The sequence below is a fragment of the Myotis brandtii genome, unplaced genomic scaffold, assembly GCF_000412655.1.
Source record: "Myotis brandtii unplaced genomic scaffold, ASM41265v1 scaffold359, whole genome shotgun sequence".
Lineage (NCBI taxonomy): Eukaryota > Metazoa > Chordata > Mammalia > Chiroptera > Vespertilionidae > Myotis > Myotis brandtii.
In genome coordinates, this window is record NW_005363802.1 from 1,529,674 (window position 1) to 1,547,060 (window position 17,387).

The 17,387-nt window shown below is 43.3% G+C and overlaps 2 protein-coding genes across 2 annotated transcripts in view; one reads left to right on the forward strand and one right to left on the reverse strand.

Moving 5' to 3' along the window:
• OFD1 (oral-facial-digital syndrome 1) overlaps nucleotides 1-7,595 on the reverse strand; it is a 43,994-nt gene extending 36,399 nt beyond the window's left edge. Inside the window, exon 1 of the mRNA XM_014544319.1 lies at nucleotides 7,476-7,595. Coding sequence (XP_014399805.1) covers nucleotides 7,476-7,589 — 114 coding nt within the window. The 5' untranslated portion in view covers nucleotides 7,590-7,595. The remainder of the gene's footprint in view (nucleotides 1-7,475) is intronic.
• TRAPPC2 (trafficking protein particle complex 2) lies at nucleotides 91-14,000 on the forward strand. Its single transcript, XM_005871888.2, has 5 exons — nucleotides 91-190; nucleotides 7,786-7,897; nucleotides 11,447-11,591; nucleotides 11,932-12,017; nucleotides 13,717-14,000. The coding sequence occupies exons 2-5, from the start codon at nucleotides 7,805-7,807 to the stop codon at nucleotides 13,813-13,815; spliced, it is 423 nt and encodes a 140-aa protein (XP_005871950.1). The 5' UTR covers nucleotides 91-190; nucleotides 7,786-7,804; the 3' UTR covers nucleotides 13,816-14,000.
• Nucleotides 14,001-17,387: the final 3,387 nt, after the last annotated feature.

Consider the following 17,387-nt stretch of genomic DNA (forward strand, 5'->3'; position numbering starts at 1 on the left):
ACCTAAGTCCGGAGCGTTACTGCGCCTGCGCCAGCGAGCCCGCGTTACTAGCTGCCGAAGCCCCGCCCACTTATCGCGAGAGCGTAGCCTCCGAGTCTCGCGAGAGCTTGCCCGGCTTCCTTACTGAAGTTCAGAGCGCGAGTCGCCGCGGCGGGATCTCAGTGGATACTTTCTTACGAAGTCTGCGCAGGTAGGGGATAGAGCGAGGATTGGGGGAGGAGGCGGGCGCTTCAGGGGACATCCGGGGCCGCGTGATCTGGGTGTTAACCCTGTCTCTCCACCCAGTTGCGGCCTGCGGCGCCGGGCCCAACCCGGCCAGCCCCCGGCCGCTGGTCCCATCACAGCCCAGGCATTGCATCCGGCGAGCTCCGCCAGCTCCGGGTTTTGCATCTTTTGCCTTTTACTAGGTCACTCAGTAGCCCAGGGCTTCGTAACCGCGGCACTATTGCCATTTGGGGCCCGAAAACTCTTTGTAGCGAGCGCTGTCTTGTGCACCGCGGGGTGGTTAGCAGCGTCCCTGGCCTCTCTGCCCACTAAATGCAGCGCCTCCGCACCAGTTCTGACCATCGTGAATGTCTCAGGCATTGCCAGATGTCCTCGGGGAGGCAAAAGTCTCTAGTTGAAAATCAGTGAGCTAAATTTTGTTTTTGCATGCTGTGGGAAAGATGAAGGTGGGCTGAGATTACTGTAGACTCGAGTAGAATTTAGAAAAAAAGAGAGTGGAAGATGGAAGCCCGCAGAGACATCTCTGCGGGAAAAGTATGACTTCATCTGGGCTTTAATGGGAATGCTTTGCATGGTGGCAAAAAGAGTCACTGCTTGGCACTCGCGTAGGCCAACTGCCCTTCCCCCACCACCACCCATGACAGTGGATAATTAATCACAGCGATCTTTCCCGCTGACCACACTTAAGTCTCAGAATCTCAGCACCAGTTCCTGGCAGTCACTACCAGTGATTCGAACTTGCTCAGGAAAGGAAACCCATTTGCCATTCCTAGTGAGCTCCCTTTTCCATTAGACAGCGTATCTCTCTACAGATGACATTGTGCTGGACACTGCTCCTCACCCTCACCCCCCCCAAAAAAAGTATTTTCCCTTCCTCAGTTTAAACATCCTCAGTTTTTTTCAGTAGCTTTTGTCCAGAGCATTCCCTAGCCTAGATCCCACTCTCCTCCCCCCACACACAGTTCAGTTATGATTCATTTAAAATGCAGTTCCCAGAACTGACTACTTCCCCAGAGATGATATTATTTGTGAAGAGGACATTGTCTTCTTTTAATGCAGCTTGGTATTGCATTAGCTTTTTGTGACCACTGTTTCAGACTGCTGCCTCTTATTGAGTTTGCAATAAATGAAAATGGGTGCTTGTAGATGCACTGCTCTTAAGCTAGGTTTCCTCACCCTGTTGTGCAGTTCATTTTTTCCAAGCCCAAGTACAGGACTTTATTTTGCATCCTATTAAATTCTACTTTTTTAATGTCACACTTAGTTCTCTTAGTTGTGGCGATATTTTTGAATCTTGCCTTTTGCCTTCTAATAAATGTGTTGCCCTTAGCATATCTTTGAATGTGATAAGTTGGCTTCATCTCACAATTATTGTTATAAGGAGTGTTTTCTGGGCCCCAGCATTGTTATAGCTCTGGGGATACCAGACTGTGTTATCATACAAGCTAAAGGTCTAGTTGTTTCTAGGTGTACACCAAACTATTTCCCAAAATGATTTACTGCCTCCTAATTTCCCTTCCAAAACATAAAATTTAAGTTTGGCGTGACTTGTTCTCAGTATAACCAGGGGTTACCTACTCTTTTTGTGTAGGGCTCCACATTGAATAATGTATAATAAAAGCTCTCAGTATGGCGTCTAACCAAAGGCAGCCATTTAATACATATTTCTATTGGTCTTTTCATTTCTTTGAAAGTACCCAATTATTGCCGAAACCGGTTTGGCTCAGTGGATAGAGCGTCCGGCCTGCGGACTGAGGGGTCCCGGGTTCGATTCCGGTCAAGGGCATGTATCTGGGTTGCGGGCACATCCCCAGTAGGAGGTGTGCGGGAGGCAGCTGATCGATGTTTCTCTCTCATCGATGTTTCTAACTCTCTATCTCTCTCCCTTCCACTCTCTGTAAAAAATCAATAAATTAAAAAAAAAAAAAGAAAGTACCCAATTATAGACTAGGAGATAAACCATTTTGTTTTTGAAAATAGGAATAACACCTGTATCTGATGATACGGCTCTTTTCTGTTCCTGCGACTTCTCAAATATCACTGATCACTAGATGTATAATCACATTTGTTAATCCAAGATATGTAATTTGCTGAGAACTGAATACTTGTATTTATTGAAACGTCTAGATTTTTTAATATTCCCATCTTGAGGTTCATAGCCTGCCTAACCTTGATTCTTCCACATTTGCTGTTGGAAAATCATGCTTTTTAAGGAAATTGAAGTTCAGCAGATCTGCATCCTCTGTACTTTGTATACCAGGTGCTTGAAGCAGTTGGCCTTTCTCCCCTGCTTTTTCCTGACTGTAGCCTAAAAAGGCTTTCTTTTTCTTAACTTAGTCCACACATTTCAGCTCATTTGGGCTTTTGCCTCACAGGTTTCTGAAGGTCCCAGGTCCCATTTCTGTGTTCATTACTAGTTAGTGCCCTACTTCCTACATTATGTGCACAGCCTCTTTGAGTTCAAGGTAGCCCTGAGCTCCTTATAGCACCACCTTGATTTCTTTAGTTGTCTCTCTCCCAAAAGCAGCGCAAGTCACCCTAGCAGCCAGAGACTGCTGCTGTCCTCACTGCAGGTGCAGTCCTGCCTCCCCTACCCTCAGGCAACAAGCCCTGCCCCTTGTAATGGAGGATTGCTTTATGTAAGGAACTTCAGCAACTTCTCACAACCTTGCTGTTAATAGCTTGAACAGACTCCAGCTATCAGGCCTCTGAGTACTCCCCTTCCTCCCCACCCCACAGGCCTCAGCTAGGCTGCTTAATCCCACCCTGCCTCTCACTCCAGCATTCCCTCTCCCCTATTCTTAGGGTCATCTCACACTGTAAACTACAGCCCTCCCCCCACCTCCGCAGCTCCATTCTGCAAACATTGAGCACTTATTATATACTAGGCTTGGTGTCAGGGATTCAGGCTGGAAAAAACCACAGTCCCTGTTCTTTTCCATGCTCTTTCCCCTTATTGCCCTAAGGTAGGTCCATCTTGACGCACCGTTGCCCCAGACCCACCTTTCCAACAATGCTTTGCTACCCGTGTGCCATGGTAAATGAACTCCCTATGTCCCGGCTCTCTTTACAGAATGCACTTTTACCTTTTGGCTGATGCTTCCTTGAATATTTCCTTTTTTCTCGTACCTGCAAGGGAGGTTTTATGTTTTTTTTCCAGCTCTGACATGTGTGTTAGTTTCGTATTGCTGCCCTAACAAATTGCCACAAATTTAGTGGCTTGAAACAACACAAATGCATTACATTGCAGTTCTTAGCATAGAAGTCCAATGTGGGTCTCACTGGGCTGCAATCCAGGTATCAGGAGGCTGTGTTCCCTTCTGGAGGCTCCTGGGGAGACTCGGTTCTTGGGGAGACTCTGTTCCTTTGTCCTTTCCAGCTTCTGGATGCCACCGGTATTCTGTGACTGGTGACCTCTTCCTCCATCGTTAAAGCCAGGACCTGTAGTCACCTGACTTCCTCTCGTGCTTCCCTCCACTTTTAAAGCCCCTTGCGCTTGCATTGGGCCCACCTGGGTAGCCCAGGATCCTCTCCTATCTAAGGTCAGCTGATGAGCAACCTTAGTTCCATTTGTAGCCTTAATTCCCCTTTACCTGGTAAATTAACATTCATTCACAGGTTCCCAAGATTAGGATGTGGACATTTGGGGCGGGGGAGGGGGAGGGGGGGTGAAGGAGGTGGTCAGGAGGGCTATTCTGGCTACCACACCATGTTCTAAACCAGCCGTGGGCAAACTACGGCCCGCGGGCCGGATTTGGCCAGTTTGAAATGAATAAAACTAAAAAAAAAAGACCGTACCCTTTTATGTAATGATGTTTACTTTGAATTTATATTAGTTCACACAAACACTCCATCCATGCTTTTGTTCCGGCCCTCCGGTCCAGTTTAAGAACCCATTGTGGCCCTCGAGTCAAAAAGTTTGCCCACCCCTGATCTAAACTGACATGTTTGCATCCCTCTTCCTTCCCTTATTTGTTTTCTCAGTGGATAGCATGGCATCCTGATATTCTGCTTGATCACCTCAGCCAAACATTTGGAAACATCTTCAGTTCTCCATTTAATCCATTGCCAAGTTCTGTGTAGCTCCCTCCTCCACGCCTCGAGGCCTAGTCTCCCTTGCAGATGCTCGAAGGGCCCCTACTTCAGGTTGAGCAGGCACACACAACTTACACAAACACAGATGTTGTGGTGCTTTATTTGTATTGTTTGTGTTACATATTGGAGTTTAAGTAATACTTCATGGGTGGAGGGAAGGTGGAAGAAATCCTGGAACTGTCAAAAAAAATAAAAGAAAGGTTTGCAATCATTGGTCTAGAGCAGTGGTCGGCAAACTGTGGCTCTTTGGCCCCTTGAGTGTGGCTCTTCCTAAGCCTTAGGAGTACCCTACTTAAGTTAATAACAATGTACCTACCTATATAGTTTAAGTTTAAAAAATTTGGCTCTCGGAAGAAATTTCAATCGTTGTACTGTTGATATTTGGCTCTGTTGACTAATGAAAATCTTTTCCTATTTATCAAACCTTACCTGTTTGCATTCTTAAAGGGCCAATGTGTTTCCCAGCAAATAAAAAGCCATGGGTCTGGACAGTCAGAGAGTCCACTTCACTAGAAAGTGGAGCCTCCCCTGACTCCCCCATGCCTCCTAAATTTATATTTCATGTCTAGTTTATTTAATTTACATTGCAGCCCTTTTCCAGATTCCTGAACCCTTGCAGCTGCGGATAAGACCCCAGCAATATATGAAGACAAATTTTTCCTTAGATTGTTTAAAGTTTGGCTTTATTGTCTTATAGCTTCCAATGGAGCTATTAAACCATCCTTCTGTTTTTTGGTGTGTTTTTTTTTTTTTTTCTTTTTTTACTTATTCCACAGTAAGGGAAGAAAGAGGATGATAAATCTAAGGGCTACACCTGTCCACTTGCACCTGAATACCTGTTGACATCTTATCTATGTATCAGACAGTCTGGGACAGACCCTGATGTATTCCTATCACCTGAAGCAGCATAGGTCTCACCAAATTTATTTTTTGCCTCACAGCATTGCAGAATGCAGCCAGGGTGGTGTCAGTAGAGCAAAGAGCATACTTAAGGAAGCATTCACTTGATTCATGAACCTAGCCCTCCTGTCTAGGATGCTCTTCATGAAGATCCCAAGACTTTATTGATAGGATTTATCAACCACTCTCTAATTATGAGACACTGCTAGTTTGGGTTTGGGGTGACATAGCAACCTATGACAATGTATTATCTAATCAGGAACTCCAGGAGTGTTTGTTTTTGCTTTTCTACCATGTAGGTTAATGTTATTCAAACATATGTTCAAACCAAGATTTATTAGCTAATATTGCTATAATGAACTATTACTGGAATAGAATTTATACATTGCTAATATGTTTTCCAATCTTTCCCCCTTTAGTATATGACATTTCTGTCCAATCAATTTCTCGCTTTTAAATCTGAGAATCAACCTTGGTTCTTCCTTCTCCTTTATCTCATATATTTATTTCATTACTAAGTCCTATAGATTTTTCTTTCAAATTATATTTTAAGTCTGTTCACCTTCTTTTATATTCCTCATCACTACAGTAGTTAAACTCTATTACTTCTTTAAAAAAAAAAAATCCTCACCCAAGGATATGCTTAGAGAGAGGAAGGGAGAGAAGGAGATAGAGACAACAAAGTAAGAGAGAAACATCAATCAGCTGCCTTTCATATACACCAGAACCAGAATGGAACCCAAAACCCAGGTATGTGTCCTGACTGGGAATCGGGCCAGTAATCTTTCAGTGCCATGGACCATGCTCCAACCAACTGAGCCATTCAAGCTAGGAAAACTCAATTAATTCTTGTTTGGACAACTTCAGTAGCTCTAACTGGTTCCTTTTCCCTGTTTATTAAAAATTGGCTTTATTAAAGTAGTAGAGGCCCGGTGCACAAAAATGTGTGCACTCGGGGCGGGGGGTCCCTCAGCCTGGCCTTTGCCCTCCAGCAGTCTGGGACCCCTTGGGGGATGACCACCTGCTGGCTTAGGCCTGCTCCTCCTTCCTAAGCCTTAGGAGTACCCTAATTAAGTTAATAACAATGTACCTACCTATATAGTTTAAAAATGAAAAATTTGGCTCTCAAAAGAAATTTCAATCGTTGTACTGTTGATATTTGGCTCTGTTGACTAATGAGTTTGCCAACCACTGGTCTAGAGCTACACTGTCCAATACAGTAGCCATGAACCACGTGTGGCTATTTAATCAGTTAAAATTAAATAAAATTTCAAATTCAGTTCTGCAGACACGAACCACATTTCAAATGCTCCTTAATCTCCAGTGGCTACTAGATCGTACAGCGCAGGTACAGAACATTTCCATTCTCGCAGAAAGTTCCATATACAGGACAGCACAGAGTTCTAGAGAGTGTCTCCCTTTTGCCCACTACCTAGGCATAGTAAGCCCTCTAACATTAAATGATTGTAGATATTCCCTTCCTGAGACTATGTGGTTGTATGGTTTCTTTTCCTTCCACTTCACCCACTGTTCAGTTATTCCTTGTCATAATTGAAGAGAGTTACTTCCCTTCTCCAGGTGTTTGTGAAATCAAATTCTTGGCAGCTCAAGGCCTGCCCAGCTGTGTAGTTTGTGATACAACCTTTATGCGGTATTTCCTTCAGTTTCCTTGTTGTTTGTCCTCACTCGGTACTTAGCACCATGCTTCTCTCCCAGTCATGGATTTCCATACGGGAGAGAAGTATTTTGCGGGTGGTTATCTTCCTTTATACATTAATTGTCTTCTGCTGCTGCTTAAATGTGCATTGGGGGAGGTGTCTGCCTTATCTTTTCTCTCTGCTGCTTAAATGTTTGTGAAGTAAGCCCTTCCCTTGGCAAACTCCAGCTAGGAAACCTATTCCAGCAAAAATGAATGATGTCATTGCTGACTTGGTTAACATTTCAAGCTCCCATCCCTCTTCCCCTCACTTTCTCTTGAGAATTCTGGCCAATTCTCCTATTTTGCACGGCTTTTGTATCATTCCTGCTTGTCTTGGTTATCCAGTTTTACTAGTTGGGCCTTTTTCTCGTTTTCCCCTAAAACAGGGACCATTTTTTTCTGTAAAGCACCAGGCGATCCCTATCACAACTGCTCACCTCTGCCACTGTAGGGCAAAAGCAGCCTTTGACTATAGTAAGACAGATGAGGCCAGATTTGGCCTGTAGGCTGTAGTGTAACAACCCCTGCCCCAAATAATATTTTAAATCCTACTTACTTCACCATGCCAAGAGAGTCTCCTGCCTGCCTTTTTTCCCAGACCTGGCCTTCCAGTTCCTGGGTTACATGCGCCAGCTCTAGCCTGATTTCCTTTACAAAGCATTGCGTTCATTAGGAAATATATTTCGGACTTCTTTGGCTTTTGTTGCATGTTCTGAGTGAATCAGCAGGAGTCCCTGTGAGGCATGATGCATCTTGGGCCCTGGCACACCTCGGTTGTACTTTCCCCGGAACTGTACGCTCCCAGCTAACCATTTTTGGTTTTCAGTCTTGAGTACTAAACATGCATTTTCTTTTCATTTAATTAGGAGCCATATATTGGAGACAATGTCTGGAAGCTTCTACTTCGTGATTGTTGGCCACCATGACAATCCAGTTTTTGAAATGGAGTTTCTGCCACCTGGAAAAGCAGAATCCAAAGTGCGTATGGAACCTTAACAAACCCCGTGAGAACTGTCACGCTGTTGTAATGATAATGGTGTAATGTGCTTTTCGAACTGGAGATCTGGACAGATGAGATAACAATTAAGCGAGGTTTGCTCTGGAGTCCCATGGGCTGGTAGAAGCCAGTCAGGGAAGGTTCAATGAATTGCTTCATCCTTTATCGGCACACTTAGCATGTACTGGGAGGATGCTCTGGGCCTCTTTTCCTGGTCTTCAGTCCACTGTGCCACCCAACTAGGAAAAGCTACTCCTTACGCGCATAGAAACATGGTCCACCCATAGTGGGTCTGAAAGAACAGTCGTTGCTGCCTTGAAATGCCATGAAAGCCCATTCTGCCCCAGCAAGTCACATTTTTCACCAGGACATACATAGTAGATCCATTTACACCTGGGAGGGTTAAAAGGGACCCTTACTTACATGTCTTCCTGCTGCCCAAGACGATGGCAGTTTCCAGTGACCTTCTACCTTATCTACTGGCTGGTGCCCATATGCTCTCCTCCCCAGTGACACACCCAGCTTCCTTATCAAGAATGGCTGTAGAAAAACAACTGGGTTGGAGAACGTCTCCATTCAGAATAAACAGAGCCATAGAGCCTTGAGATGAGAATAGCTGGGTCCCTTTCCATCTTTCTGTACCAGTCCACGTTCCTAATTGCCTATAAGTTGTGCTGTGTCTCCCGACCTCCAAAAATAAGCTTTAATGTTCTTTAAGACAGGAGTTGATTTTTCAAATTCATTGTAATGCATAATGCCCAGTCTAGTGTAGGATGCTTGTCAACTATTCAGATCTTGCCAGTAAAATATGATAGAAATGTGAGTAATTATCCTACCAGGTGTTGGTGCTACATTATTTTCCCACATCCCTGTGAGCACGCTGCTCATTAAAACTTTGGTTTAAGGCAGGGGTGGGCAAACTTTTTGACTCAAGGGCCACAATGGGTTCTTAAACTGGACCGGTGGGCCGGAACAAAAGCATGGATGGAGTGTTTGTGTGAACTAATATAAATTCAAAGTAAACATCATTACATAAAAGGGTACGGTCTTTTTTTTTTTTTTTTAGTTTTATTCATTTCAAAGGGCCGGATCCAGCCCGCGGGCCGTAGTTTGCCCACGGCTGGTTTAAGGCATCTCTGTAGCAGTGATTGCTTTGCGTTACACCGCTACTCAGTTATAGTTCCTGTGCACTCTGGGGCCTGGTGGTACATAAAGCAGTGCATATAAAAGTTCTTCATCGCAAGATGCTACCACTTACCTTCTGAAAGCATTTCTAGTTTTCTCCTAATCTCTCAAGATTGATCATCCCTGAAAAGTAATGGAAAATGCTGCTATAAGCCAGACACGAAATACATCCCTTTCTCTAAGGATTAAATTAGCTGCATCTTGGCAACGGGCGTGAAGTAAACATGCTTAGCTGTGCGAGGGATTCCAGGGTAACTGGCAGCCTTCCTCCAGCCCAGTTGTGGGAACAGCCTCCTCAGCAAAGGGTCTGTACAGTTTCCCAGGGCTGCCGTCACAGAGCACAAAACCTGGGTGGCTTAGCACAATGGGAATGTTGTTTCAGTTCTGGAGGTCAGAAGGCCCAGCTCAAGGGTGGGGAGAGCCGTGCCCCCTTGGCAGGGAAGGTGCTCGCGAAGGATCTGTTCCAGCCTCTCTCCTAGTTCCTGGTAGTTCCTTGCCTGGTGGTAGCACAACTCCAGTCTCCACGTGGCGTTCTCCCTGGGTGTGTCTGTGTCCAAGGGTCCCCTTTTTTATAAATACATCAGTCACATTGGGTCAGGGCCCATCCTAATGACCTCATTTGAACTTGATTACTTCTATAAAGGCCCTATCTCCAAATAAGGTTCCATCCTGAGGTCCAGGGTTGAGTCTCTCGGCCGATTTTTTGCATTGAGTTGATAGAGTAATTTGAGTTAACTAGCTCCTTAACGAGCTCGGTCTCTGAACGAATAAAACTCGTAAGTCAAGGCCCCACTGTAGTTACATCTGCAACAACCCTCTTTCCAAATAAGGCTGCATTCTAAGGTACTGGGGGTGGGGACTGCAACACAGGAATGGGTGGGGGTACAATTCAACCCATAACAGAGGTGTTCTCTGAAAATGCATATGGAAAGTAAGAATTCTTCAGGAGTAAAACCATTTCAGGTTGTGAACTCCCCCTCCACAATATGGTGGGACATTCCCACCTTCTCCAGTTCAGCTCTGTCAGCCCATGAAAAGGACACTCCCAGCTCTGACAGGACTGTCTCCTGCTATCACACAGGGGACTGAGTGCTCACAAGGGTTAAGCATGGCCTCCTGCCACTCCCAGGTCCCCCTGCCTTGTAAACTCCTTACACCTGAAAGAGTCATGCCAACACGTTAGGAGTGCCACCTCCTCGCCTGTCTTCACTGCTCACCAGGTGTCACTACACAGGAAGCCTCCCCCTCACCCCACCTTGAGGCCTGTGCCAATGTCACCTCTCTGTCCTTAGCCCCAGCTTACCTATGTTGCTGTCCTTTATCCACAACCTCTTAGGTATTTTTTCCTGTCTTCCTCTAAAACAGTGGTTCTCAACCTTCTGGCCCTTTAAATACAGTTCCTCATGTTGTGACCCAACCATAAAATTATTTTTGTTGCGCCCTGACCGGTTTGGCTCAGTGGATAGAGCATCGGACTGCGGACTCAAGGGTCCCGGGTTCGATTCCGGTCAGGGGCACATGTACCTTTTTGCGGGCGTGTCCCCAGTAGGGGGTGTGCAGGAGGCAGCTGGTCGATGTTTCTCTCTCATCGATGTTTCTAACTCTCTATCCCTCTCCCTTCCTCTCTGTAAAAAATCAATAAAGTATGTTTTAAAAAATTATTTTCGTTGCGACTTCATAACTGTAATGTTGCTACTGTTATGAATCGTAATGTAATATCTGATATGCAGGATGGTCTTAGGCGACCCCTGTGAAAGGGTTGTTCGACCGCCAAAGGGGTCGCGACCCACAGGTTGAGAACCGCTGCTCTAAAAGGCTACAGGCTTCTTGAAAGGAGGATCTATTTGTTTTCCAACAGAGTATTTTTTCCCCCACATGCTTAAAAGGTTACGGAAACTGGTAGCTTCCTTCTTGCAAAATTAAAATTTTTTTAGTTTCTTGAACACATTTTATTAATATTATAATTAGTATATTATAATCAGCTATTTCTATTTATTGAGTTTTAGATACCAAATTTAAAAGTAGCCCGGCTGGCATGGCTCAGTGGTTGAGCGTCAACCTATGAACCAGGAGGTCACGGTTTGATTCTGGTCAGAGCACATGCCCAGGTTGCAGGCTTGACCTCCAGTGTGGGGCGTGCAGGAGGCAGCCAATCAATGACTCTCTCATCATTGATGTTTCTATCTCTCACTCCCTTTCTCTCTGAAATCAATAAAAATATACTTTTTTAGAAAAAGAAAGTGTCCCCCCGCAAGAAGAACTGTATAGGATTTACAGATTGAAATGTTGGCTGTCTTGATGCTGTATGGAAATGTTAACCTGGTGCTGCTCACACTGTCATCTAGGACGACCATCGTCATCTGAACCAGTTCATAGCCCACGCTGCCCTTGACCTGGTGGATGAGAATATGTGGCTGTCAAACAACATGTACTTGAAAACTGTGGACAAGTTCAATGAGTGGTTTGTTTCAGCATTTGTTACTGCAGGTCATATCCTTACCTTCTTAATAAAGATATCTAACTAAAGGTTGGGGTAACCAACTAGAATATGGGACACAGATGCCAGAATAAGTTGATGGACTTTAAAGTGTCAGGTAAAAATTGCCATTTACGTAGCTACTTTTATTTTTTTCAGGGAAAAAATACATTTTGTTTAAATCATTTTAAAACCAAGTCTGGTATATAAAACTAAGGTTTATCTGAACCCTATCAAGGGTGGTCTTATTTTTTAACTTTAAAAGATTATGTTCTCTTTAAGGTAAAAACTAACCTAACTTTGAACTATTGCTTTTCATTTTACATTTCTAAGATTACACCTTAATTATTTCACATATGAGATTTATTATGCTTCATGACGTAAGACAAGAAGATGGAATAAAGAACTTCTTTACTGATGTCTATGAACTATACATAAAGGTATGTATGTTCTATAACTTTTTAAATCTGATAAAAAGGATTCAAACGGCAGGGAACTGGCCTGTCAAAGTGACTCCCTTGTAGTAGTTTTCATCTCAGAGCAGCTCTTCCTCAGTCAGACCATCCCTGGCAGCTCCCTCATCAGGCAAGTCTTCACCAGATTAACATGTATTTAGGAAAAGAACTCATAGTTATTTTGTTGTTGTTAATCCTCAGCCAAGGATATTTTTCCCATTGATTTTTTTTAGAGAGAGTAGGAGGGGAGAGACAGACAGACATAACCAACAATTGGTTGCCTCCCACACACGCCCCAACGGGGGCTGGGAATAGAGCCTGCAACCCAGTCACATGCCCTTGACCGAAATTGAACCCATGACCCTTTTCAGTCCACAGGCTGATGCTCTAACCACTGAGAAACACCGGCCAGGGCTTGTGGTTATTTTAAAATCTACTTCATTCTCCCCCTTTCGGTGCATATAGTTGATTTTACTGGGGAACCCTAAAGAGAGGGAAGGAAGTATTCTCCATAAGAGAAATTGCTTTATAATTTCAATCTAAAATGCTTTCCATCTACTTTACAAATAAGTTACAGTGCAATCAATACCGATCATAAACCAGCAGGAAGTGATTCATATATTATCAAATAGTCACCCAAGGAGATTGGTGCCACCCGCATTTCTTGATATTTAATTGGAAAAAAATAAAATAATAGGACATCAGTGGTTAAACTGCAGTGCTGACAACAGTATTTCTTAATAATTTAAATGTTCTGTATTTGAACAAGATTTTTGCATATTGATACAGCTAACAATATTCCTAGTCAGCACTAGCAAGTAAGAATATCTAGTCCTTTTATAAAGGTAGACAAAGTGATTAAGGTATAAAAATTGCTAACTCCTTTCCTCAGTAGTGATTCCATTTGTTATTAATAATTTTCTCTGACTGTTATGATACATTCATTGCATTATCTGAGAAACTGGCCACTTAGCCTTGTTAAAGGAGAGTATTAAAAACCTGATTATTAAAAAATTACCACACAGCCGAAACCGGTTTGGCTCAGTGGATAGAGCGTCGGCCTGCGGACTGAAAGGTCCCAGGTTCGATTCCGGTCAAGGGCATGTACCTGGGTTGCGGGCACATCCCCATTAGGAGATGTGCAGGAGGCAGCTGATCGATGTTTCTCTCTCATCGATGTTTCTAACTCTCTATCTCTCTCCCTTCCTCTCTGTAAAAAATCAATAAAATATATTTTTAAAAAAATTACCACACAAGAGTAGTTTTTAATCAGTGTGGTATAACTTTTTCTTAACTTAAAGACCCATGATATGGCACATTTTTCATTTGTATTTTATGTAGGTCTTACAGATTAATTCATATGTTTACAATGAATATAAGATTAGTAATTCACACACAGGGTGAATCCTGAATTAATTTTGCTTACATAGGCAACACTTATCATACCACCATCAGTTTCACCACAGGTACTGCTCAAAACTATAACACCGAGAAATAAATTTCCTTAAGGGGAAGTTACTATTTAACAATAGAACATTTTTATGGAAACTTAAAAATGTGATCTTCTGACTTGTTTTGAATGTGTTTAATGATTTCTTTTAATTTAAAGCTCAAAATAATTTAGAGACTCATGATTTGTCAGTCTTTTTACTGACAAACTCACTAATACTTTCTTCTTTCCTAGTTTGCAATGAATCCATTTTATGAACCAAATTCTCCTATTCGATCCAGTGCATTTGACAGAAAAGTTCAGTTTCTTGGAAAGAAACACCTCTTAAGCTAAGCACAGAAAAATTTGGAAATAAACAATGTCGCTACAATGGAATATACTCAGGAATGTGTACATTGTAAGTTACTTGATTAAATAGCCTGGGAAAGTTTTACTTGTAGTGTTAATTTATCTAAACCTAGTGAAATTCCTTATAGATAAAAATAGTACAGTTTCTTAGAATTATCAATCCTATATAATAAAAGTCCAGCGACTGAACAGCAGACCAACCAGTCGACCAGTCGCTATGACACATTGACCACCAGGGGGCAGACACTCAACAGAGGAACTGCCCCCTGGCGGTCAGTGCGCTCCCACGGTGGGCTGATCCCCGCAGGCCATGCCCCTCACCAGTGCACAAATCCCGTGCACCGGGCCTCTAGTAGATTAATATTTGCTTCTGAACAGTTATTTATAAGGATTTCTTTATCAATATCCTTGAAACATCTTTGAAAATCTGAGAATAAGCTTTTGACTTTCCTCATTCATATAGCTTGATCTTGATGTAACAATCCAGAACCAAATGTCATTGTCAAGATTTGGTAGATGTAAAACTAAAGCATCTGCAGTGAGGAATAAAGTTGGTAGGACATACATGGACGTAGCCATACATCTAGAGATGATATAGAAATGTATAGGCACTGTGCATAGCCCTACCCAAGAAGCTGAAGTAAACAGCGTGTGCAGTGCCCAGTGCCACGTACCTGCCGCTGTCCGGGACGGGACAGTGATCCTGCTGTCATTCTGAAATCCGGGATCCATGTCTGTAAAATGGATGACTGGGCCCCAAGTGCAGGGTTGTGTTCTTTTCTTTCCTTTCCCTTAGTATGCTAAAGATTTAATGAACCTGTTGATAATCTGTATTAGTAAAAAGCTGTAAGATGATTTTCATCAACTTGTAAAGACAGAAAAGCTTGTATTACATTAACATTTGCACTCCTGGCCTTTTAGGCTGTGCACCAGAGGGGGCGGGAGTGGGCTTTTTTACTGTAAGGAGTGTGGGGCCTTACTGTAAACGAGTAGATGTCGATCGAAAAGCAAGTAATGTAAGCACATATTTTCCGTGCTACTTGTGAGCACTTGAAGAATTTTGTTCCATTCTGACTAACTTGAGCAAGTAATTCTAAGTTTGTTCTTGTATCTTTGTGTAAAGTTGCTACTATGATTTTTTTACCCTATTTATTTGATTTACTAAATAAAGATGTTTGTCCAAGATTGTGAGAATTTAATATCGAATTTTTTAAGTGCTGCTCACCCTGCCACCAATACCATTTTAGTTTTATTTCGAAAGTCTGCAAACTAGTATATATTTTAACCCAATTTACAGAACCTGGATCATCTCAAATTAGGTGCCAGAGCTTTGGGAGCAGAAAAAGATATTCAGCTAGAAATCTAGGAGTCATTTCAGCCATGCTCATTGGAGAGACCCAAACACGTATTGTTTTTTGTTTGTTTTAATTTTATTTTTTTTTAATATGTTTTATTGATTTTTCTACAGAGAGGAAGGGAGAGGGATAGAGAGCCAGAAACATCGATGAGAGAAACATCGATCAGCTGCCTCCTGCACACCCCCCACTGGGGATATGCCTGCAACCAAGGTACATGCCCTTGACTGGAATCAAACCCAGGACCCTTCAGTCCCCAGGCCGATGCTCTATCCACTGAGCCAAACCAGTCCAGGCAACACATACTGTTTTATGTAGTTTGCTCTGCCCTCAATGACCATGTAGCACAGAGGGCTGCGACGCAAGCGGCCAGGAGCAGCAGCAGGGAGTTCTAGGGTAGAGATTGATGGGTCCTGGCCCGGCCACACAACGGCAGGGCCCTGCAAACAGCAACCCTTTTCTCTAGGCTTGAGAGTGAGATGGGAACATGTACCAAGAGCCCTGCGTGAGTACGTTACTGTAATTAAGTACCAAATTTCATGTATGCCTGCATCTTTGAAGGAGCTCCAAGGCAAGTCCAGTGATGAGCGTAGGAGCTGGTGGGTGGGGTGCACAGGGAAAGCATGCTGGGCACAAAGGTGTGGGAAAAAAGCAGCACTAGGCATGGGGATTGGACAGCTGATGGGACAGAACCAGGACTGGCGAGTTGGCAAAGCATAGATCTGGTAGTAGGTGGCGTTACTGAAGGTTCCGGAATACAAGAGCAGTGGAGGGACATCAGTAGCACCCTGGGCATTTGCCAGGGCTTATGCTTTCCCACAGGCATCAGGCTTCACTGAGCATAGGTATTAAATTTGTAATCGTTAGCACTTCCAAAGAGATCCAAATAAAACGCACCAATCTGGTTTTGTCCTTTGTTTCCTAGAAGGCTGCACTGTTGCCCCGCTGTCCACGAATGCAGAGACCATCGATCTGTGCTCTGCCCGATATACCCATGTTCTTTTTCTGCAATCACAACAGTACCTCCCGGTTGACAGGCCACAGTGGCGACTTCTCAGAACACACAGGTCCGTTTTTCTACTTAACACTGCACTGCCCCACAAGCCACTGGTATTGTGTGAGAACTGGCATCAGTGTCATAGGACAGTGAAAGCTTACACAAGTTTTTATAGAAACGTAAAGCAAGGTTTTCTTTAAGACATGTTTTAACTTCAACTAGGGAATTTTTCACAAGGGTGAAGGAGGTGACAAAACCAGAAGTAACCCATTGATGAAGTACCTTTCCATCTTCCACACAGCCTCCTGAAATTGTTCTCATTGGTCAAAAGTACATTTGTCCATTCTCTGCGGTCATAGTTGGTCTTTAACACTGAACTTGTTCTGTACATTCACAGACAGCGTGGAAGTATGCACTGTCTCAGATGGCCCAAACGCCCAGTGGCAAGCACAGCGCTGTAACAGGCCCCTCCTCCCCAAACCACAGTTCTGCTTGCTTTGGGGGCTCCGCAGCTATTGCCACCACTCCTGCACCACCTGCTTTGACCCCCAACTCTTGTTTTCCCCATACTTTTCATCTTTGTATAGATAGGTAAGACCAGCCAATTAAAGCATCTTTTTTTTCTTCAAAAGAATCAGATTTTCAGCTACCTTTTGCTTCTGGTTCAAGAGCTTTTCCATCAGTTAGTTGTTGCTTCACTGAAGGACAAAGCTATTTAGTCAGGTTTTGTTCTTAATCACATTTCAGTACCATGTTTGGTATATTAACCCTTGTTTCCCCAGATTCCCTTTAAGTCATGGTGTGAAGAATTACTCTGTCAGCCTGTCTACACACATGAAGACCTTTTCCTTTGATCATTTTAGCTGCTCAACACTAGACCTCTAGAATGCCAACTAATCTAATCCTTAAATATTTATCTGAAAATACAGTACGTGAAAAGATGCTTAAAAGTTTAAAAATACACTAAGGTATTAGTTAAATCTATTCAAGTACCAAAATTATACATTTTGTAAATACCTATACACGTTATGGGCCAAATTGTTCCCCTACCCCCCAAATTCATAAGTTCTAGCCCCCATGCACACCCTCAGAATGTGGCTATATTTGGAGATGGGGCCTTCAAAGAGGTGATTTAAGTTGAAATGAGCCTGTATGGGTGGGCCTAATCCAATCTGGTATCCTTATAAGAGGAAATTTTGATGTAG

Excerpts from the sequence above, each read along its gene's own strand:
- TRAPPC2 (XM_005871888.2), top strand. The coding sequence starts at position 7,805 with ATGTCTGGAAGCTTCTACTTCGTGATTGTTGGCCACCATGACAATCCA. Across the intron at positions 11,592-11,931 it reads AGCATTTGTTACTGCAGGTC|ATATGAGATTTATTATGCTT; the intron begins ATATCCTTACCT and ends TAATTATTTCAC. Across the intron at positions 12,018-13,716 it reads TCTATGAACTATACATAAAG|TTTGCAATGAATCCATTTTA; the intron begins GTATGTATGTTC and ends CTTCTTTCCTAG.